The 22,314-nt window shown below is 53.8% G+C and overlaps 1 protein-coding gene across 2 annotated transcripts in view; it reads right to left on the minus strand.

Moving 5' to 3' along the window:
* ACSS2 (acyl-CoA synthetase short chain family member 2) overlaps positions 1-22,314 on the minus strand; it is a 33,404-nt gene that overhangs the window by 4,039 nt on the left and 7,051 nt on the right. The window contains exons 3-16 of one of the 2 annotated variants that reach the window (XM_075438561.1): positions 10,864-10,955; positions 10,219-10,322; positions 9,845-9,917; positions 8,957-9,032; positions 7,455-7,569; positions 5,828-5,866; positions 3,901-4,038; positions 3,488-3,658; positions 2,501-2,634; positions 1,804-1,936; positions 1,295-1,351; positions 937-1,017; positions 377-485; positions 164-232 (exon numbers count right to left, since the gene is read on the minus strand). In XM_075438561.1, coding sequence (XP_075294676.1) covers positions 164-232; positions 377-485; positions 937-1,017; positions 1,295-1,351; positions 1,804-1,936; positions 2,501-2,634; positions 3,488-3,658; positions 3,901-4,038; positions 5,828-5,866; positions 7,455-7,569; positions 8,957-9,032; positions 9,845-9,917; positions 10,219-10,322; positions 10,864-10,955 — 1,391 coding nt within the window. The remainder of the gene's footprint in view (positions 1-163; positions 233-376; positions 486-936; positions 1,018-1,294; positions 1,352-1,803; positions 1,937-2,500; positions 2,635-3,487; positions 3,659-3,900; positions 4,039-5,827; positions 5,867-7,454; positions 7,570-8,956; positions 9,033-9,844; positions 9,918-10,218; positions 10,323-10,863; positions 10,956-22,314) is intronic. The other variant, XM_075438562.1, reaches the window with a different exon arrangement.

Genomic DNA, 22,314 nt, shown 5'->3' on the forward strand with positions numbered 1-22,314 from the left:
GTCTGTCTTGGAAATAATCCTGACCCAGCAATTAGATCCACTCTGAGCAGAGGCTGCTGGGCAGAGTCACGGGTGCAGAACCATCCCCCATAAAGCAAGGTGCCTCTCTCAGCCAGTGCCCGAAAGCACACCCCTCCCCACCGAAGGCAAAACTCCTTCTTACCAGAAACATTCAACATGTCATCAATGCGCCCTGTGATCCAGTAATAACCATCTTTATCTCTCCGGCAACCTAAAAATAGCCAGAAATGACAGCGTGAGGAAGCAGCGCCAGCCCTCGGGGCAACTGATAAAGGATTCTGAGGCCAGGATACGGCCAGATTTACATTGCTGTCCCCAAGGCCTCTGCAGCCACACACTGCCTGGACAACCTTACCGTCGCCTGTCACGTAGTACCCAGGGAACTTCTTGAAGTATGTGGTTTCAAATTGCTGGTGGTTTCCATACAGCGTGCGCATTATTCCTGGCCAGGGCTGCTTAAATACCTGATGGTGAAAAACGCAGACTTGAGTAAGTGAGGGCAAAACCAGCAGCCCGGGCTCTGCCCCACGGCGACAGACGCGCGCAGTCTTTGCATGCGGTGACAGAGACGTCGGCGAGACAGCCACAAGTGATGACACTCGGACACTTGCTGCCCAGTGCTGATCGACTGAGAAAGTCTCGCCAGGCTTGGCATGGGAGAAGGGGCCTGGTTGAAAAGCTGTTCTCGTCCTCCTGCCTTGCCCACATGTGCAAGCGCATTCGCCCATCAGCTGAAGAGTTCGTTTACAGCATAAAGCTCCCTGTGAGTTATGGCAGTGACAGGAGTTCCTACCACCCAAGGGGGTCCCCTGTGTGGACCTAGAACAGGTGGAGATGTGTGTTTGCTACCAGGAAGGTCCCGGAGCTCACGGTGAACAGACAAGCAGAAGGTGGGGAAGATCAGCCCTTCCTTACCAGGTAGCCTTCTGCTTCTCCTTCCAGCTCTTCCCCCGACTCGTTCAAGATGGCAGGGACCACACCGAAGAAGGGGAACGTCTGCCATGGGGACCAGAGAGCAAGGAGACACGGAGGTGAGCCCACGCATTAAAACCCCGTGAACCAGAGGGAGCGGGCAGCAGAGCAGGGGCAGCTTTGGAGAGGCTGTGGCAGACAGGGCCAGGCCTGGGACTTTGGGTGGTGGCCACCTCCCCACACCGTCCCAGGCCACGCTGGCAGGCTGGTCACCACCAGGCCACGGCAGCGACCGTGCCAGCTGCTGCTGCAGCCCCGGGGAGCCCTCCCTGCCCCTGGGGAGGGGAGCAGAACTACTCACGGCAGAGCCTGGCTTCATGGGGGTGGCAGCAGGGAGGGGTGTCAGCATGTGGCCACCCTGCAAAGAGAGGCAAAAACGAGTGAGTTTGGGCCGTGCCAGCCCATCCGACAGCTGTTTGCACGGGCTCTGGTCCCACCACATCCCAGTCAGACCCAGGCTGCTCAGCGCAGCTGCAGAGACAGGACCTTGGGAAGAATACAGCAGGGGACAGGGAGCCCGTGTTTGGGCACAAAGCTTTGGAGCTGCTGGGGGAAAAAGAGGGGAAGGAGAGCAGGGTCCAGAGCAGACCTTGGCAGGGACCCTGGGGGGAGGAAGGCCTCCCCTCGGAGCCTGTTTGAGGTCCAGGAAAGAAAGAGAAGGGGAGTGAACTGGCAGGTCACATGGGAGTCTCCTGGGCAAGCAAAGCAACAAGTCCACATAAAACCAGAGAAACACTACGGCAAACCTGCCGAGACCCTGCGGGGAGCGCAAGGGAGAGAGGTCCCAGGGACACCCAGGCGAGGACTCACTGTCTCTGTCTGCCAGAACGTGTCCACAATAGGACACCTCTCTTCTCCAACCACACGGTAGTACCACAGCCAGGCTTCAGGGTTGATGGGCTCACCGACGGTCCCCAGCACCTTCAGAGACCTCCTGCTGTGCCTGCAGAGAGGAGGGGGCTGGCAGGGGCTCAGCAGGCCACGGACCTCAGCAGCTCTGAGCCTGCTGCACAGCAGAGCCTGCAGGAACCCCTGGGCTACCCAGAGTGTACGTGGGGCTTCCAGGCATGGTTCTCAGCCCTCCTCCACGGGGGAAGAGAGGAGATCTCTGGTTTTGGTGCCTCCCACTGGGCTCCGCTCCTTCCCTTCCTCGGGCCAAGGAGCAGCACACGGAGGGGCTCTCTGCCCAGCACTCAGGAGCAGGGAGAACCTGCAATCTCTGAGCTTAGCTGCAGCTTACGGTGAAAGAGGAGGAGCTGCTCAGAAGCACCATAAGGAAGTTCGTGCTGAGAGTGCAGAAACATGGCCTGCACGCTGCTGTGTAGAAGGCAGAAGATTCTGGTTTGTTCAGAAAATCTGCTGAGGAAGCTGCTGCTCAGAGAGGAAGCTGGGGCCCCTGGTCCCTCATCGGAAGCCTCTGGCTGTGCCAGGGCCAGGGGCCCCCCCCACACCACTGGAGGCCACTTTTGTCACTTTCTGACATGTTTTTCACCACCACCACGCTCACTTTTTGACAGGCTCCTCCCCGTGCTTCATCAGCAGCCGGATGGCTGTGGGTGCTGTGTAGAGCTTGGTCACCTTGTACTTGTCAACAATGCTCCACATTCGCCCGACGTCCGGGTAGGTGGGGACACCTTCAAACTGACCAGGAGACAGGGCAGTGACACAGCTGTTCCCTGCTGCTCCCGACCTGCAGCACCTTCCCAAGCAGGAGGAGCCAAGAGCAACAGGGAACAGCAGTTGGACCCTAGCATGTCCTCACAGGAATGCCAGGGGCACCACACAGTGAAACCAGCCCAGCCCAGCCACCCCTCTTAATGCTTCCTTAGGATGGATTTGGCATCACCCCACCCCAGGTGTCCTAGCAAACGCCCCCCAAACACCCTAGCAGCACGAGCACTTGGGTGGCTACCAGTGACACAGTCCCACCAGCCCAAATGGTACCGGGTGAGAGGTCGAAACACAGTGACAGAACCACAATCAGCAGTACCAAGAATCCCAAAAGGACTCCCCCAACGCGACAGGGGTTTTTCTGCTTGCGTTTCCCCAGGGAGTCTTGGGCACAGGCCTCTGGCTCCCTGATGTGTACACAAGTCACAGCTGTACACCACCAAGGGAGATACAGGCAGGGGAGTTAAACGCAGGTTGTCAAATCAGCATCAGCAGTGAAAACACCACTCCCTGCTCCTGATCCAGCTTTCGCGTTACCCCGCAGCAGCCCTGGCTCCCCTGGTACACAAGGCTCGTACTTCTAAGGGAAAGAAACAGGGGAGCATTTGAAAAATCAACCACCCACAAGCCACACACAAACTCTCCCCCCCATCTGCCACCGAGCAGTCACCCACGCCCTCCTCGGGGATCGCCATCGCTCCTCACAGAGCCCAGGGCACTGCATGCCAGGGAGAAGCACGCTCGTCACAGAGCGATGCAGGGATGCAGCTCGGCATCTCTACCTTCTTGGACTGGAAGCACCCAGCTGCCCCCCAGCACTTACTAACACACTAGTTGCCCCATTTGCCAAGGGTCCGTAGGTGAGGTAGGAATGGCCCGTTATCCATCCAATGTCGGCCGTGCACCAGTAGACATCCTCAGGTTGGTAATCAAACACGTATTTAAACGAGGTGGCAGCAAAAAGCATGTATCCACCCACCGTATGCAGCACGCCCTACGAGGAGAAGGCACGCAGCCGTCAGGGCAAGCTCCCACCAGGGCCCTCGCCCTCCCAGGCCAAGCTGAGCATCACCAGCCCACTGAGCCCGAGCAGCAGCAGCCAGCACAGCCCCTTTCCCAGGACCTCTGCGGCTCCTCTTCCTCCTGGGGCCTCCCAGTGTGAGCCTCCCCGGTCCCACAGCTGCGGTGTCACCGCGGGGCAGCCCAGCCCCGCGGGCTGTCAGCTGGGAAGCGAACCTTGGGTTTCCCGGTTGAGCCGCTTGTGTAGAGGATGAAGAGTTCGTCCTCCGAGTCGCACCACTCGGGCTCGCACTCCGTGCTGGCACTGCTCATCAGCTCGTGCCACCACATGTCCATGGCTGGGTTCCAGGGCGTCTGAGGAAAACAAAAGATTGGAAATGGGCGCATCCAAAGCAAGGTGGGGGGACAACCAGCGCAGCCCCAACCTCGCCCCCACCGTGGGCCATCGAGGCGGATGTTCACAGCGCAGCTTCTGCCGCAGAGCTGTTCGCTGCAAACCATGCACCACAGCTGCAGCTCCCGCTCCAGAAGCTCCTTTTCTCAGCCCACAGCCACGAGGAAAACCTTTACACGCGGTCTGGCCGCAAGACCCGAAGCAGATTGTCCAGCCCGCTGGTAGCACCAACGAATCCTCCTCGGCAGCAGCAGCGGCTCTGCGCTCTCGCAGCAAACGGGCTCCTCCTGCCCTCCGGGACTGCCTCGCGCTGCAGTCGCAGGGCAAAGCTGCAACCCTCGCTCGGCACAGCCACACACCCGCCGGTCCCGCACGCCTTGCGCGGACCCCTGCGGCAGCACGGCCCGACACCAGCGGGAACATGTCAGGCTCACACTGCTCGGCCCTGCAGACCCGAAAAAATCCGTTATCTGGGTTTTAAGGTAAATACCCTGACAGGCAGTGCCTGCTCTGGTGCCGAGCCACCCAGTTCTGGCTGCCCGAAGGAGCTGCTGGAGGATGCCAGAGCTGTCACAGAGCTACCAGCGCCGGTGGCTGAGGGGCAGGGGTGACCCCGGGAGCTGTGCTGGCTGGCTGTCTCTCCGGGGTGGCACAGGTCGCTGCCAGACCGAACTGCACCTGACCTTCTCGCCTTTCCTCCCCAGCCTCAGCACAGACCTCCGCTTCGCACCTCTCCGTGACAGCGGGCACGCTGACCCAGAGCCTCGCAGCTCCCAGCCAGGGCCCACCTCCTCCTCGCAGAGCTGGACCTGCTGCGCAGCTCCCAGCCTGCACAGGGTCCCCACGGCTCCTGCAGCTGGGGCACGGAGAGCAGCCACAGGGTCACGCCGTGACTCCCTGCGGCCCTGAGGGTGTTCACGTGCCATCTGCAGGCACCGGGACCCACAGCCCAGCACGCAGCTCCTGCGCATGTGGGGCGGGGACACTGGCTGATTGGCAGCCTGGCATAACGAGGCCCCTCCGAAAGCTCTCGCAGATCCCCAGGGCTCTTGGCTTTACCAGGGGAAGCAGTTTCCACAAGTCTGTCCCAGCAAGGGACCACATCAACCAAGCCCAAGGCAGGCTCACACCAGCCCAACACTTTCTTTCACCCTTCCTTCAAGGATCCCTCCATTTCAGCATCCAGCTCCCGCTGCCCCGCGCAGGAGGTCAGACCCACAGCGCGGCACACGCTCCCCGAGGCCAGGCCTGCCTCTGCCTGCCTGCTCGCGGGGTCCTGAGGCCGCAGCTCCTCGGACGGGGTGGGCAGAGTCTGTGTATCAGGTCAGGAGCTCCAGGTTTGCTGCCCGCAGCCGGGAAGCTGCAGGCAATCCCTGCCAGCCCCACCGCAAAGGGAACCGCATGGCGAGAGCTGCTTTGAAAAGGAAGAGACACGAACCGAACCGTCACCTGGCCGCTGGCAGCCCACGGCAGCGGTTCCGCCTCTCCCCCCGCCAGCGCGCACTCAGGGCTTTCTACAGATGCAGATTTCTTTCCAGCAGCAAAGCTGGCGGCACTGCATTCACCCCGACACCGCGGGCGGCTCTGGCCAAGCGGCGAGCGGTGTCTGTCGCTAACATGCAGCTGCTGGGGGCCTGGTTAGGAAGGCACGTGGGGCCGTGCAGCCGGGGCGGTTAGCAAGGTGGAGCGCTGGAGGGGGAAGCGGAGGGGAGGTGCCACGAGGAGGCAGGCAGTGCTGTGTGTAAATACCTTGGGATGGAGTCTCTGTGAGCTCTCAGTCTTTTTTTCCTGTTAAAAATCCACAAAGAGGGAGTGAAAGTCGAGAAATGGAGGATCCACACTGGGCTTTGCAGGCAAGGAGCTGAAGCCCACAGGACCGGAGGCTGGGAAGCCATCCGGGTAGGGCTGAGCGCAGCTGGACCCGGGGCCAGGCCCGGAGATGCTCTCTGAGCAAATGCCTGCCTGTGGCCGTGGCCCGCCCGGGGCACCCGCAGCGGCCACCCCCCGCGTGCAGGGTACAGCGGCACAGAGCTGGCACACAGCCCGCCGACCGTCTGATAGCGTCACAGAAGCCGACGGCACGGTAAAAATGCACTCACAAGGGAGAACAATCTTTAATGAAGTGTCTGAACAAGCAGAGCAGCAAGAGCCACAGGGTAAGAGAGCCCCTTCTGCCCCCTCCTCCTCCTCCGCTGCACAAGAACCTCACCTCACCTCACCAGCAGCACCCAGCGCAGGGACAGGCTTCTCTGCAGCCTCCTGACCAGGGAAACCTCACGCAGAGGGGCTGGTCTGCTCCAGTTCTCCCACCCCTTTGCAGGCACCCTGCCCCCGCAGCAGAAGGGGCAGAGGAGGCCAACGTAACACGGCCCGGCTGGCAAACACCAAGCAACACCCCAATAAAATGAACACAGCTGAACAAGGAAAATGAATTCAAAGATACAGAATCTGCTGGCCAGGGACGTGCACGGACCACCCCCTTTTGAAAGCAGAGCTCAAATGCACTCCCCAAATACAACCCACTTCTGGGCAAGCACCAGCCTGCACGCACCCTATCCCAGCCCCTGGAGATAACTCGATGCAAGCAACCACCAAACACATAGCGACCAAAGACACGGCAGCAAGACATAGAGCTGTCAGCTAGCGATAGCAACCCGCCTCTCGAGCGGGCGAAGGCAGCAGCAGCCGCTGGGCGCAGCAGGACTGCACACCGGCCTCGGGAGCTCAGCAGGCGGCCACGGCTCCACAACACCTTCCCCTTCTTCCACCCCCGTCCCACCACGTGCCTCTGGCCCACCACATCCTTTCATCTGGTTTCAGTTGCAAGGGAAAGCCCCGGCAGCGGACGCAGTTACTGCGCCAGCTACACAGAGACCGTGCTACCCTCAGTGTATGATTGCTATGTTGGGGGGCCGGCTTAAATCCACGTCACGAGCACAGATCTCCTGTTTTTCTCCTCCTGCTTCCACTCCCACAGCTACAGTGCAGGATGGCATCGGTCTTTGCACAGGAGGGGAGATAGATACAAGATTAGGAAGGAAAAGTTTTTCACTGGGTGGAGGAAAACAGGCATCTAGTCCTTGTCCTAACGGCTTTGGAAGACGTACCCCGCTGCGCTCTCAAGGGTCCTGCGGGCTGGCAGCTAGCGATGGTGTTAGAGGAAGCAGCAGGGAGAGGATCTCGGTAAGGCAAAGGAACCATTTTTCACACCACGTTCCACTCGCAAGGCAACGACGTCAAGCAGGGGAGAAAACAGGAACAGGAGTCGGAGAACAGGAGCATCCAGGGAAGCACTGCCGTGGTTTTGCAACGATTGATTTGCTGGGCTCAAGCCCATAGCAACAAAATCTCCCCTCTCATCGCCCCAGGAGCATACCTGTACGTCCTGGCAGAGCCTTTTGAGGGGGGGAGACTTGCTGCATGTCCCATCCACCGCTACCTCTTCCCTCCCCAGGTGCTTCACCACGATGCACTTTCTCACAGGGGAGCCCCTGTAAAAGGCAGGAGCTGTCAGAGCAGGCTGCTGCGGCAGGGGCTAAGCCTGCCCTTCGTGCGCCTCGGAGGCAGCGCTGGAGGCAGAGCGGAGGCCCTGGGCTGCTTTTGCTGAGCTAGAGCATCCGCTGCTGCACAAACTCCAAGCACAGCATGAACTGCCAAGGGACACCAGCCACAGGAAGACAGCTCGGAGAACAGGGAAGGTCTGGGCACAGCTTACAGAGATTTATCAGGTGCGACTCTTACAGAGAAAGTGGGGATCCCACAAGCATCTCTCACAGGTCATTCCTGGGGAGACTCCTTACAAATCCCAAATTCACCCGCCTGTGACCACGAACAAGACCTCCCACAACACCCAGGAAATAGTTGGTGGCTGCTCCCGTCCCTAGACGTGACCGACTGTGTGATTCAGGAAGAGGAAAGGCTCCCAAAGCCAGATCACACATCAAGCAAAAGAGTGGGCGTTTGTCCCCTCAGGAGGGCCAGCGCACCCTACCTACAATGCAAACAAAATGACCTCATCTCCCTTCAGCCCTGTCAGGGTACCAACACAGTCTTCACCAGTTAATTCCCAACTTCAGGATCACTTCTGTCCTCCCAGGTACCTACTTTCACAGACAGAAGTTTTCCAGTTTTAGAGTTTTAAATGCTTTTAAAGAGTCTTAATTTCTAACATGCAGACTATCTGCCCTAAATGGTCCTGTTTGATCTAATTTAGAAGATGACATTCAGTCTCATACAAGCTACGCAGACATTGTGTCTGTAAGCCTGGCAAAGTCCTTTCATCACGATTATTTCCCTTTCTGTAAAATCCGATGACAGATCCATCTCTGTGATTTACAGTATCTCAGTGAAGATGCTTAGAAAACCAAAGCAGCTTCACCATATACTTGTGCGCAGTCAGGCCCTGATCCTGTGCACTTGGTGGAATGGCAACTGGAGTGCCTGTTTACAGAGCCGTTTTCCCAACTTGAATCATTTCATTATTGTTGAATCAGTGGCTTTGGAGCAAGACTTCAGCCTCCTCTTGACGTGCCCCACGGCACTGAGTCCAACTGTTCACAACTGTTGTTGCGGTGTGTTATTCCCTCCCACTCCAAGAGCTGCTGCTGCAGAATTGGGAGATCCGCCATGGGTCTGTCTCCAGCAAATCCTCCCACCCAGTATGTGGGCCATCAGGTCAGAATGGACAAGAGGAAAGTTAAAAAAAATATTTTTAAGACAAGACAGTTGCCGCATGTATTACTTCTGAAAGGCTTGCGAATGCAGTGCAGCTCGCGTCTGCTCTGCTGCAGTCTGCCCACCTATGGAAACTTCCATTTCCACTTCTGCAGGTGTAGATTCTGGCAGCAATGCCCTTCTTACCAGGGAATCTGAACTTACTTGTCTCTACATTTCTGGAGGGCTTCATCTGCAATTGGCTTCAAGATGATCAGCTTGTCCCCTCGATAAAAGGCATCTGCAAAATGGTAAGGAAAGCATTGGAGGGGCTTCACAGTCAAGGCAGCCTGGGACAGCTGGAAGCAACAAGCAGCTTCAGGCAGGTAGAGCAAAGCTCATGCAACTGGAGTGAGGAAAGCAGACAGGCAGCTGATGGGAAAGGTTTCCCAATATGCCCTTTTAGCCTAAAGAAACAGATGCCAAGAGAAATGGTGAAATTTCTTCCCTGGGAGAGGTTCCAGTTTAACCCAACAAGTCTCTTGGGAATATTCCACGGGGAATAATCCAACACAGCCAGAACACAGATTGCAAAGTTTAGTAGGTCCTTTCCATACTGTGGACCTATTAATAAAAACACTATTTTTTGCACTGTTGGAAAAAACAGCTGGGGAAATGCAGTGGGCTTACATTCAAACAGTGCCCCTCTCATGACCCCTTGCTTTACAAGGTGATAGCTGCAACAGAAATTTCCTTGAAATTGGAAAGGGAGGGAATTCCCATATTAGGACTGCCTCATAAGTGATACATCTTGCAAACATCTGGCTGATTTTTGAAGAGGAACATGGATGAGAAGCGTTTGGAAACACGTTGTTTGCAGCTGGTGACATCGTGCTCGACAGGACCAAGTGGGCGGGCTGCTTGGATGCTTCACGGTACGTTCAAAGCAGAAAACAGGACTGGAGCACAGCTACAAGCAGCGCACCCGCCCTGCGGCAGCTCAGCTGAAGCACTGCCCCTTCCTCTTCCAATTCCAAGTGCATTTAGCTTTTAAAATTAAGACCTTCCAGACGGGCAACAGTCATGGCTCAGGGGCACAGAAGCATGTTTTACCTGCCGTGATGAGGAGAGAACACCCACAGTCGAGAATCCGCTCACAGAGAGAGTCTGACGAGAAACCTGCAAACTGACAGAGATCACACAACCAAGTCAGCAAGGATGCAAAAGAGAACGCAACCCAGAAAACCCCAGAAGCAACTCTGCAGTTCAACCATGGTGAACGATACCAGCAGGCACTGCCTGAGAGCTAGAGGAGCTCATTCTACAGTTAATACAGAAGAGGGCTAGAAACAGCACCTTAATTTAGTTCCCATCCATCTCATGGTCAGCACCCATCTTTCCAGCTCTTTTCCTCACTCTCCCAAAACCAAGAGCTGCTCCCTCCCAACAGCCCAGAACTGAAAGCAAGGCAAAGGGGTTGCTCCTACCACAACGGAGTGCAGAGCTCCAACCCTGGCGCAGGCGAGCATGGCTACAACCAGCTCCAGGATCATCGGCATGTAGATGGAAATCCGGTCTCCTTTTTTCACACCTGTGGAAGGAAAATGAACCTGGCATTCATCAAAATGAACACGCCACATGTCAAAAGAATGGGATATAGAAAGAAATTAATACTTTTAAAATCAACATTTATATACATGCAATAAAACTTTAGCTGGAGGCCGAGCTGAACCAGCCTCGGGTTTTGCCTTTCAAGCCCTATGGCTGTTGTTGGATGACTGCAATGAACGCTCCATGTTCTCACCAGTCACAGCCCTTGAAGGAGGCAGAAATTTAACTACTGATCACCCCTATGGGAAAACGCCAGAGCGGAAAACTGTGCGCACAGATCTCTTCCTCGTGCACCGGACATGAGCAGCACTGATTAGCTTTCACAGACAGAGCCAGAGACGAATCTCCAGAAGTTTGCTGCAGAGCAAATCTGCATCCACCCTGCTTTACAACTATGGAAGCAGACAGAAGTGAAACATTTTGCACAGAATTACTCAACAGACTGGCAACCACACAAAAACTGAACCCAATCTCCAAAACCCTTCCCAGGATCCAACACCACTATTGCTTCAGTCACGTACCCTGGCTGCGGAGGACATTGGCGAACTGGCAGACTTTGTGCAGCAACTCACTGTAGGTGATTTTCGCAGAATCTCCAGGTTCGTTCCCCTCCCTGGAAAAGCAAGGTAATATTTGTCATGGTGCAAGCATTACAAGGTAACAGTGACACTGCAAATTTGGAGGCACTTACCTCATCTGTCCTTCCAAGCACAAGCGTAACCAGACCCCAGAAATGTAATTCTGGACTAAAGTTCCCCAATAGCAGCAAAATTTTGTCCGAAGTCTACACCTGAAAGCAACTGAATGCATGCAGTGGAAATACACAGTACATCCAGAGAGGCAAGAAGGGTCCAACAGAACCAAAGCTAAGAATGTACATGCTCAAGAGCAAGATGAGATTTATGGCACAGCACCCTTGCTCACACGCACTTCTGCTCATGGCAGTCCTGAGGAGAAGGACTTGGGGGTACTGGTGGATGAGAAGCTCAACATGAGCCAGCAATGTGCGCCTGCAGCCCAGAAGGCCAACCGTGCCCTGGGCTGCATCAAGAGCAGCGTGGCCAGCAGGGCGAGGGAGGGGATTCTGCCCCTTTACTCCGCTCTCATCAGACCCCACCTGAGTCCTGCATCCAGCTCTGGGGCCCCCAACATAAGAAGGACCTGGATGTGTTGGAGCGGGGCCAGAGGAGGCCATGAAGATGATCTGAGGGCTGGAGCAGCTCTCCTACGAGGACAGGCTGAGGGAGTTGGGGCTGTTCAGCCTGGAGAAGAGAAGGCTCCGGGGTGACCTTAGAGCAGCTGCCAGTGCCTGAAGGGGCCAACACGAAGGACGGAGACGGACTTCTCACAAGGGTGTGTAGTGATAGCACAAGGGGGAATGGCTGTAAACTGAAAGAGGGCAGATTTAGATTAGATATTAGGAAGAAATTCTTCCCTGTGAGGGTGGTGAAGCCCTGGCCCAGGTTGCCCAGAGAAGCTGTGGCTGCCCCCTCCCTGGCAGTGCTCAAGGCCAGTGTGGATGGAGCTCTGAGCACCCTGGGCTGGTGGAAGATGTCCCTACTCATGGCAGGGGGGTTGGAACCAGATGATCTTTAAGGTCCCTTCCAACCCTTACCATTCTATGATTGTATGAGTCTATGATATGTCTGCATGAAACATTGCCCAATGTCATCGTGCAGCAACACTCAGACCTTAAACAGCTACCACCTGATGGACTGGGATGGGATGTCAAGGGCTGTCTTCTTTTCCAAGGTCACATATAAATACACCCATGTGTATTTGTTCAGTGCTGTGCCTGCTCTGCATTAGTCCCTCTGTGAACCAGCTGGGGGCTCCGGCAGCTCAGCTGCCAGTTCAGTGGGATTTTGCCATCAGACACACCGATGGGAAAAGCCAAGAGCTTCACCCACAGATGGAACAGGAATGTCACATCCCCAGGGAAATGGTTTGCTACCAAAGTAAAAAACAGCTAATTTTAATGCAACACAACACTTCAGCCAATGCAAATGAGGTAGCACTCCCAGCAGACCAGGGGATTGATGAAGATTTGGAAATAACTTCACACTTCGCAGGGCCAAGGTCTCCCACACCCAGGAAGGAGGGAAACACTTTCGCAGGTCTCTCCTCAAGGCAGCCAGCACAGAAACATTAGTGAGCCATGGAAGAATAGGGGTATCACTCTCTGCTGATGGTCTCCCTGGAAAAGTGTCCCCTTGACTATGTCCAGCCACACAGCAAACAACAGAAGACAGGAAGCACCTCCATGCCGTGTCCTCCCTTAGGGCTGCAGCCACGCTCCATCTAACTCGGGAACAGAAACCTCACTTCTTAACATCTCAAGCAGTCCAGAACATATAAAAAAATACGTACTGAATTCTAGCTAAAATTAACCACTGCTCCCCCTTCCTCCAGCAACACAAATAGGAGAGCTCCTACGACACAGAAATTCATAAAGAAACATCCTCATTTCTCATGTAATTCTGTGTCAGCACAACAGTGACCACGTGCTTCAATGGCAGACGTGGTCCTGGTGGAAACAGCCTACGAGTTGGGAGAGCCCCACCAGTACAAGCTCTGTGCCTCCAGCCCCACGTAGGACAGAGGTTTCAGAACGGGTGGTTAGACTTGGATCATCCCATTCAAAAGCTACTCGTGGGTCTGCTGCTTACAAACTTGACTTCTCCCTCTTGATACCTAGCTGTACTCCTGGCTTCCACAGCAGTTGGGTCCATCGATACCTGCACTGACACGCACAGGGCAACATATCTTCCCACCAGTGGCCCCTGAAAGGGGATTCCCTGCTTGATCCTGCATGCAAGTTTGGCCCCTTTTAAGTGCAAGGGGGAGAGAAACAAGAATAGAAAGAAAAAGTAAAGTGTGGGAATGAGGACCAGTGCCCAGGGCAGGCGGCTCAGCCCTGTCATCCAAGCAGCTTCCCCTCCTTTCCCCATCATAACCAAGAGCATCACTTTGAGCTAAATGACATGTGAAACCATCAGACGAGGTCCCTTACAGCATGGCTCTTGGCTAGCTAAGAGAAACCAGGAAATCAAAGTATCCGTCTAGATTTTATTACTTCAGGGTCAAAGATCCAAGAGCTGATTTCAGTGCTGGACTGAGCAGCTGTAACTGATCTGGCTCAAAGGAAGAGCCTCCGCTTCTGTTGCGGCTGGCCACGTGCTGAGTGCCTTCCTCTCCGTGCAGAGGCTTTCCTTAGTGCCTCCACACCGCAGCTGCAGCAACATGAAGGCTATCGCTGCGCAAAGCTCCTCGAGTCCAGCGCGCAGCATCACTGCGTGTGCAGCTCTGCCCCTCCGCGATGAGCCTGGCTACGGATTATCTCTCAAAGACAACTAGAATGCTTCCAAATGCAAGATGGAGCACCTCAGCCCGCTAACCCCTCACCTGACGAGCTCTCACCAGGGTCTGCTGGGCACTGCGGGCCCTGCGCAGCCCAGCAGAACAGGGCAGGGAGGAGGGACAGCCTTTTGCCCGTGCTCTGCTGCAGCACAGGATCTAATTACAACCTTTACTAAGGGAGAAACACGTTAGGAGGAAAGACTAGCACAGGCTGTCCCATCTGGAAGGCATCCCATGTAAGGCAGGTAGGCAGCACGTGGCCGTGAGAGCTATTTGGGGACTCGGCTGGGCACTGCTGGTGAAACGCTGCTTTGGCTGGCGGCCGACTTCGCCAAGGACACAGCAGAAAGCACGCTGGCTCCCCGTGCCAGGGAAACCAGGTTTGCCCATCAACTCAGTGGTGCAATACCTGCCTAAGCAGGGAGAGGAAAGCTCTGCTTTGCGTGCAAAACTTCAGAGGCTTCTGACACAAACCCTACAGTCCCACGCTCCAGGAAGGCTCAGCTGCCTGCTTGAGCCCTCACTGGCTGCATTTCTAATGCATCTCCTTAACAGATTCCAACAGAGCCCGGCCGTGCCCAGCTCTGCAAACAGGTCTCTGCAGGCGCTGGTTTGCTTCAGGCTGGGGTGGTCACTGCTGCTGCAGGACAGGCTGATGGAGGGATGGAGACAGAGCCCAGGTAAAAGGCTGCACTGAGCACCCTACGCTTGCCCGGCAGGCGAGGCGAGACGGCAGCCAGGCCACGCCAGACTGCGGCTTCTCGGGCGAGCAGCCCTGTGCACCCGCTCCGGGCAGAGCCACGCTGCCTGCCGCACACGGCACCCGTGAGGGACAGGGACCTGCCCCGAGCCACCGCAGACGTCCCTGCTCTACCTGCACACGAGAAGCGCATCTCAAACACGCCAGGTCCTCCGCCTCGCCGGGCTTCGAGAGGAAAATTCAGGTCAGGGAATGCACCCAGGCTTGTCCTGAAAGCCACGTGAGAAACATAGAGCAAAGTCAGAGAGAAGCTAAATCTTCCGCAAGGATTCTCAGAGGGCTTTCAAAGTCCTTTCCATTCATTCACTTGAGTACAAAAGAGCTCCACAAGCATCAGTGAGGGAAACCTCAGGCTTCAGATTTTAAGATGACCTCGTGCTTAATGGGAAGCGAGTCCCGTCCATGTTTCTACAGGACAAGATGCCTCCTTTCACCACATCTCCAAAGGCCTCTGAGCAGTCTCTCAAGGACAGGCAAATTGCTCCCTGTGTCTGAAAATAGTTTGGAGCGCCCACAGCTACACTCAGTGGGCTACAGCAGCACTCACATTGCTCTGTCCACTTCTCTGGCACAAAAGCGAAGAGAATTACGTATTTTAGATGGGGGCACTTAAAAGAATGCCCACTCACACACTGCTACGCACTCTGCGGCAAAAGCGAGCCTGGCAGCAAAGTTCTGTGAGTGGCATCTTCCCTTTGGCACCCAGCAGACAAAAGCAAAAGCTGTCAGTCTTCAGCCTCCCAGCCGGCCTTGCTTGTCCAAATTAAAGAGAAAAAGAAATAAAAACAAAATTTTAAAAATCATGCTTCTGAAAGCATTACTGCAGTGTTCTCCTCCATACCTACAAGCGTGCAGCCCAATCCTGCAGAATCCAACATCCCCTAAATACATCTTTTTTTTAAGAAGGGGTGGTGCAAACAGTCAGCAGCAGCACTGCTGCGATGCTAGGTGCGATGCTTGATCTAACAGCAATCTGTCTTCTGAAAGGAAAAAACAATTTTCAGCTCCCCAAACTACCCAGATGCATCATGAGATGAAATACACGGCAAAACGCAGCTTGAGCCTGACGTTTTTCTCATCTCCCTCAGACCGAGTCCTGCACGTGGCAACTAGCAATCCAAAATTTTACAGCATTATCTGGGTCACAGCAGGAATGTATTTGAGTGGTTTTCACACTTGAGAAGCCCATGTTTTACATACTGCGTGTTGCGTGCAGGCTCAGCTGAAGAAAAGCATTTTTTGTCCATATGGTCTCAGCTGAACCACCCATTGACTATGTAAATGCAAGTCCTTTAAACATACAGATGCACAACTGGGGACCTTCCGAGGCAGGCCTTCTCCTAGAAATCAGTGATTTCTTGAAAAAGTTAGGTTTCATGCAAAGATGATGGCTCTCTAGCTGCCTGCAGCCATGCATCGCCAGGACAAGACAGCCCGAGGCCATCAGAGAGCATCACCACAGCGGTGTGCAGGACAGCAGTGCCAAGCTCTGCATAAAACAGGTCCCCGTCAAGGTGTTAGAGGAAGCACGGGCTCTGCAGAGCATGTATCAAACTGTTCCCTTCTGCCAGCAGTTAAAATAACAGGCTCTCTGCTTCTGAACAGGCACCGTGATGCACACAAGACCCATGGCACCTACCGGTCCTACCAGTGTCTTGGCAAGAAACGATCACACGGAGAAGAAGAAAGCTTCATATGGGAAAGCTCAACGCTTGTCACGTCCCTGGCAAAGTCACACTTACAGGAGGCTCACGGACCAACTGCCTGGGAGTTTGACCCTGGAGATGCAGAGGTCCTTGCCCATTTGACCCGGTACCCATGTAGCTAAATCATAGAATGGTAGGGTTGGAAGGGACCTTAAAGATCATCTGGTTCCAACCCCCCTGCCATGAGCAGGGACATCTTCCACCAGACCAGGGTGCTCAGAGCTCCATCCAACCTGGCCTTGAACACTGCCAGGGAGGGGACAGCCACAGCTTCTCTGGGCAACCTGGGGCAGGGCCTCACCACCCTCACGCTGAAGAATTTCTTCCCAATATCCAATCTAAGTCTGCCCTCTTTTAGTTTACAGCCATTCCCCCTTGTCCTATCATTACACACCCTGGTGAAAAGCCCCTCTCCATCCTTCCTGCAGACCCCTTCAGGCACTGGCAGCTGCTCTAAGGTCACAAGGTTAACCTTCCCTGTAATACTGACCACGTGGGCTAGCCAAAGATTTAGTGCTGTATGTACAGTTTGCAGTAGGGAAAGCGGTTTGTAGGAGCAGGCAAGCATTGCTTTAGGGCCACATTAACTCAGGCGTTGAGTTCCCTGCGGAGCAGCTGAGGACGCGGAGCAGCAGCGTGGGAGAGGGAAGCTGTGGCCAGTTGCACTCCTGGCTATTTGCACCAAAGCAGGTTAACAAGTTACTGTGCTCTGCCAAGCACCAAGGCCGACCACAGGACTTTTCAAAGCGCTGGTCTGCTTCAACGACTCACCACGTAGCCCCGCAAGCCTTACATTGCCCACGCGAGCAAGCTGAGCCCGTCCCAGCCGTAGGATAACAAGCACTAGGGAGGGGAGGTAACTTCTCAACCTGCTACAGATTGGTGGCCAGGGGGACACACGCCTCCCAGAGCAGCCCAACGGACCAAATGAAGCTGGCCCAAGAATCAATCAGCAATGCTGTTTGGTTGCTGTCTTTCACCAGATTTCTGCATAACAATTATTTGCGCAATCTGTTTGAGTAACAGATGAGTACAGCTCACCTGTGCAACTCTGCCCGAGCGTTTCATGGAGCAGCAGGAAGCACAGGTTGCATCAGTGGGAATTACGGTTTTCAAGGTAATTGCCAATGATAATTGTGGTTTGCTAGGGTTATAAACACCACTAAGAGAAGCTGGTTTACAGAAGAACACGATGAAACAAAGCTGAGCAAGTGAAGCATTATGGGTTTTCAAGACCCAACAGACCATCTGCAGATCCACAGGCAGTCAGAAACAGAAAAATCACAGCCCAAAGCAAACTAGGGCACAAAGCCAAAGCCTACCTAACCCCTGTAAACACTCCCACTGAGGACTAAAGGGGCTGAAGATCATTTAACTTTCTCCTCTAAGCTCCTGTGACCGTATTACCCTCAAATAACAGCATTGACCCAAAATCACCAAGCATAGCTGGGGAGCGGGGCACCTGGAAGGTGTTTTCAGAGCAAAGCAAACCACCTCAAAGCCACCGGGTTTCATTCCCCAGCTGGCAGAGAGGCACCGGCAGCCCAGAGCAGCTTCGCTTAACACAGGAAAAACGCTCTGCATTTTACCTAGTGGAAAGCACCCTTAAGAAAACACAAATCCCCAGTTTGAAAAGGCGGTGGGAGATGAAAAGGACCCTTTCCCAGAGAATGCAAAGCCACGGAGAGAATTTGCACGGTGGGGAACTGTGGAAAGCCTCCAGTAGAGCAGAGACAGGGACTGTGGGAACATCCACCCCAAAGCATCTCTGTTGCCATCCAAACTAACAAGCTCAGAGCCCAAAACTACTCCTAAGTGCAGGACCAGGCTGGTGCATGAGAGGCATGGGATGGAGACAGCAAGTTCACCAGCTTCTGCTCCACCAGCTCCTGCAGCCTGTCCCCCAGAGCATGCTCTGAGGAGGAGGAACGAAGCTCTCCTCTACCGTAGGCTCCTGCGCAGTGGCATCTCCTCACGTGCAAGGTCACTGCGGGCGGCCAAGCGGGCTCACAGCTCCCCGACCCGCCCCCCATCCAGAATTAGAGCAGCCAAAGTGCCAGGCAGAGCTTGGCCAGGCCAAGCTCCTGCCGTCTGGGGAACAGGCTCACGTGCGTGCCGCATGGGCAGCGAGAGCCCCGGGCCCTTCCGACGCCTGCGCTGCAGGCCCGGGCTGCGTGCTCAGCTGCCGCGGCCACCAGCTGCTCGCACACCGACGGCTGCCATTTGGCCTCGGCTGGTCTCAGGAGACAAATGAAACCTGTGGCCTGAAGAAGGGTCTGGCTGCAGACAGCTTGGTCATTTCGGAACAGCAGCCACCAAAACTGAAAAAATATGGCTTCTCCCTCCACCCCCAGCCTTGCTTGTCCCATCTGACTTGGGAACAGCATTCCAGTAGAGAAAGCCCTTTAAAATGTGTCCTTGAGAACACAATTACATTGAAATGTGAAGTCTGGAGAGACCAGCTGTGCAAGATACTCGGAAAATGACACCATTTAATCAGAAAAAAATGCTTCTGTTTGCATAGATTGTTCAATACGGAAACGCTGCTAGAGAGACTGCCCAGAGCAGAAGGGTCTCCGGCGAGATCTGCACCACTGACTCCAGGAGGGAGCGGGGGGGCTTAAATGGGTTCACAAAAAACCATCATAAGAACATTTCATAACAACAGGACAGCCTGCCCAGCCCTGCCCACATCCTACCATCACTCGTCTCCCACCGCAGTAACGCACGGCAGCAAATGCCCAAAGGAGCTCTGGGAAAGCCAAGAGGTTTTCTGAGTAAAAGGTCTTTCAGAAAGCTCAGCCTCTGCAGTCCCTGCAGTCATGCTCCAATCCTCTTGCATCATGACAGAGATCAAGAAAGAAGAAGTTGTGTAAGGATGGAGCGTAGCCTGGGAGGAGCTGGTGAAAAAGTTTTCCCAGTATGTTTAGAAATATTTGGCAGTACTTTGAGGGACTGTTGAGTAAACCTGGCAACAGAAATCCCCAGGAAAAGAAAAAATCTTACCCATCTGACAGCGTTACCATCTAAAACCATACAGTTTATTCTGATACCTGCATTAAAAGCACCCTATGATTTTCCCCTCCAGTGCCCCCCACCCACATAGGTAGGGCCTAACAAAGCTCCACTGTCAAATCCATCTCTGAGCCAAAGCATCTCGACTAAAAGCTGATCACGTGCCTTGGATGAACGGGTTCCCATCGCTGTAAAGAAACCCAACCCGGGCTGGCAAACAGCGCTGTGCCATGCCAACACAGGAGCCCCGTGCCCTGCCTCTCCAGCCCAACAGACTCAAAGGCAAGCACTACCGTGCCTGTATTTTACAAAACAGCTAAAATGCAGCTGATTTCTAAAGGGACACTGGGCCACCATCTGCTCTATGATCAGGGAATCAGTCTTCTAATCATTTAAAAAAAAAAACCCACTATGGAAACACAGCCTGCAAACACCCAACACCCTGCATCGTTGCTAGTGTCCCATAGGAAAAAACATATCAGTCTTCCCAGCTACTCTTTCTATTTGCAGCCTTTGAGAACCTGAACAAGTACCAGAAGCATCTCAAGAAATAATATTTATCTTGTGCAGTCCAACCACTGTTCACTTCACAATACCCCGAGCGATGCTTACAGCACAGAGCCCAGCTGGAGGTGGACACTGCTGCAAATTCACTTGTTTATTTGCTGACTCCAGAATTCCCTCCCATTTTGCCACTCACCTCCCAGGCTACACCCTAAAATCTACTTTAAGCCCCTTTCTCTGGACTGTGGGATGCTCATATGTCTCTAAAGTACCCGACACCTCTCAGCTTACACCGCTGCTCGTTCAGCCGCCAACATCAAGCCAGCAAAGCCGACGCGAGGGGGTTTGTACAGCCTGCGTTCACACCCGAGAGCCGAACACTCCGGAGTAACAGTCTGGAGAAGACAGGATCGACAGCAGCCAGCAAGCCCCTCTTCAAGGGAAATCTACTATTATTTTGTCACGTTTGACAAAATAAGGCAGTTGACAAGTAATACACGTAAATACCCTGGTGATGGTATCAGCAGCCGCTCTGTGCTGACGGCTGGCTGCTCAGCAGCAAGGGGAATTCTGCTCCTCTGCAGCTTCACATTTTTCCTACTCACTTGATATTGAGTAACCATCAAGTCAGGATGACATGCATTAACTATAATATTCCAAGTATTTTACAACACAGGAGAACAGTCAGTGAAGAAAAATAACAGCTTTTAATCTATTTCATTTAGAGGAAAGTTTAAGATTTTTAAACAAAAAATGTAAAGGGTTTTGGGTTTTTTTCCAAACAAAATCATTATGTAGTGTTGCAACAGAGCTCATATGCAAGACTTCTGCAGTAGGTCACCAAGTGTGGCTGATTTCAGCCAGCACTTCTAACCCTGTGAACCAAATCCACAGAATGCTGTAGAAGAACGCGAGAGTGTGACACAAGAGGAAATATGTTAGATGCTTACCATAGTAATATATTCAGAGGAGCACAGCCTATTTTTACCAGTCCAGTAGGAGAAGAGCTTATTTCCAGCACAACACAGTTGATTCCTTGTTTAAAAAATTTACAGTTGGGCCACAAAACATATCCCGGATGAAGCTTCTATAAGTAAAATACTCAACAAGCCGCCTGCAGCTGGGAAAACCCCATTTTGGGAAATACTGCACCTCTGGATGGAGCGTACTGCCAGACTTTCAAGACCTCCTAGAAACACTGAAAGCCAGGCAAACTGGTATCAGTGGAGGCTCAAACAATATCCATCAAGGCCATGATAGCAAACTTAACTGTTAATCAGATTTTTGGTGGACATTTCAATGGCATGCCTCAGAAACCTCTACAGGTGGTGGCCAGATGTCACCTGCTGGACTGTCATCTTGTTCTACACAAGGAACATCTCTTAGAAGATGGCCAGCAGCAACAGGGACGTAAAGCATGCTTCACTATCAGGGACCCAGGTATCAAAACAGTAACCAGGAAGGCCATTGATTTCCTTGAGGGATTCCCCCAAAGAAGGGAGGTGACATCTGCAAAGAAAGATGAGCTTTGAATTTCTGGAGAATTTCCAGGGCTCGCTATTTCATATCCCACCACATTTTGACAGTTCAAACAAGAGATGTCCAGAAATGCAAACAGAGAACTGAAACCCCACTCCAGCCGTGCGCAAGAGCTCTGCCGCAGGGCTGGGCACAGGAGGAAAAGGCAAGCTCACTGTGCTGGTGGGAGTCAAGACTTCTTGTCAAAGCACTGGCAATCGATACCACAGCCTAACAGCTCGGGGCACAGAAAGGCCACCGGGCACAACACACACAGCTACCCACAGGAAAAACGGCATCCTTGGAACAAGCACCCACTCGCAGCTCTTTTGGCAACACCTGATCACTGTGCCCGCTGTAAATGCCACTACTGGGGGCAAGTCTCATCCACGCTGAGCCCAAGTCCTTGTCCACTTCTGCTCCATTCACACCAGGGTGCCAGGGGAGAACACACGCCATTCACACAGCTAAAATAATCAGGTTTTCTAGTCCAATGAGCAAACTGAAAGCTCTGATCTTCCATGTCCTGAATCCGTACAGGAGGTCACCATCCTCTCTGTCCATGAACTCCATTTATCCACCCCAAGTTTCAGTTCTCCTGCCAATACTCACAACACGCCACCACTGCACAACCGCGGTGCCCCTCCCTGCAGTAAGCAAACTATTCTTAAAACACATCAAGGTGACTGTAACATCTGCCAGCGTAACAAGATACAAGTTTCACAGACGTGAGAAAACCTGGGCGCTGTTGCCTGTGCACACCCCCCCCCCCCTTGCTACTCCCCCAGGTAGTTCTTGTGCAACCACACACCCAGAACCATGCAGAAAGGTGGCTCTGGGCAGGGTATAAGCCAACATTTTAAGACAGGCGTGTAAGAAGCAATTTGTGAAAAATTATTAAATCCCTTGTGCTGAATCCACAGAGCCAGACCCTCTGTCAGAGCAATGAGCAGCAAGAGGAAAAAATACGAAATGACAACATAAAAGCCACCACAGGCCTCATTTACAGGGCAGTACCGCACTTCAGCACTGGGATGTTCACAGCAGCTCAGCCAAGAGCCTCTTAAACTAAAACAAAATACCACGCTGGGTCAGAACCAGGGTCCGGT

Source organism: Opisthocomus hoazin, chromosome 18, assembly GCF_030867145.1.
Source record: "Opisthocomus hoazin isolate bOpiHoa1 chromosome 18, bOpiHoa1.hap1, whole genome shotgun sequence".
NCBI lineage: Eukaryota > Metazoa > Chordata > Aves > Opisthocomiformes > Opisthocomidae > Opisthocomus > Opisthocomus hoazin.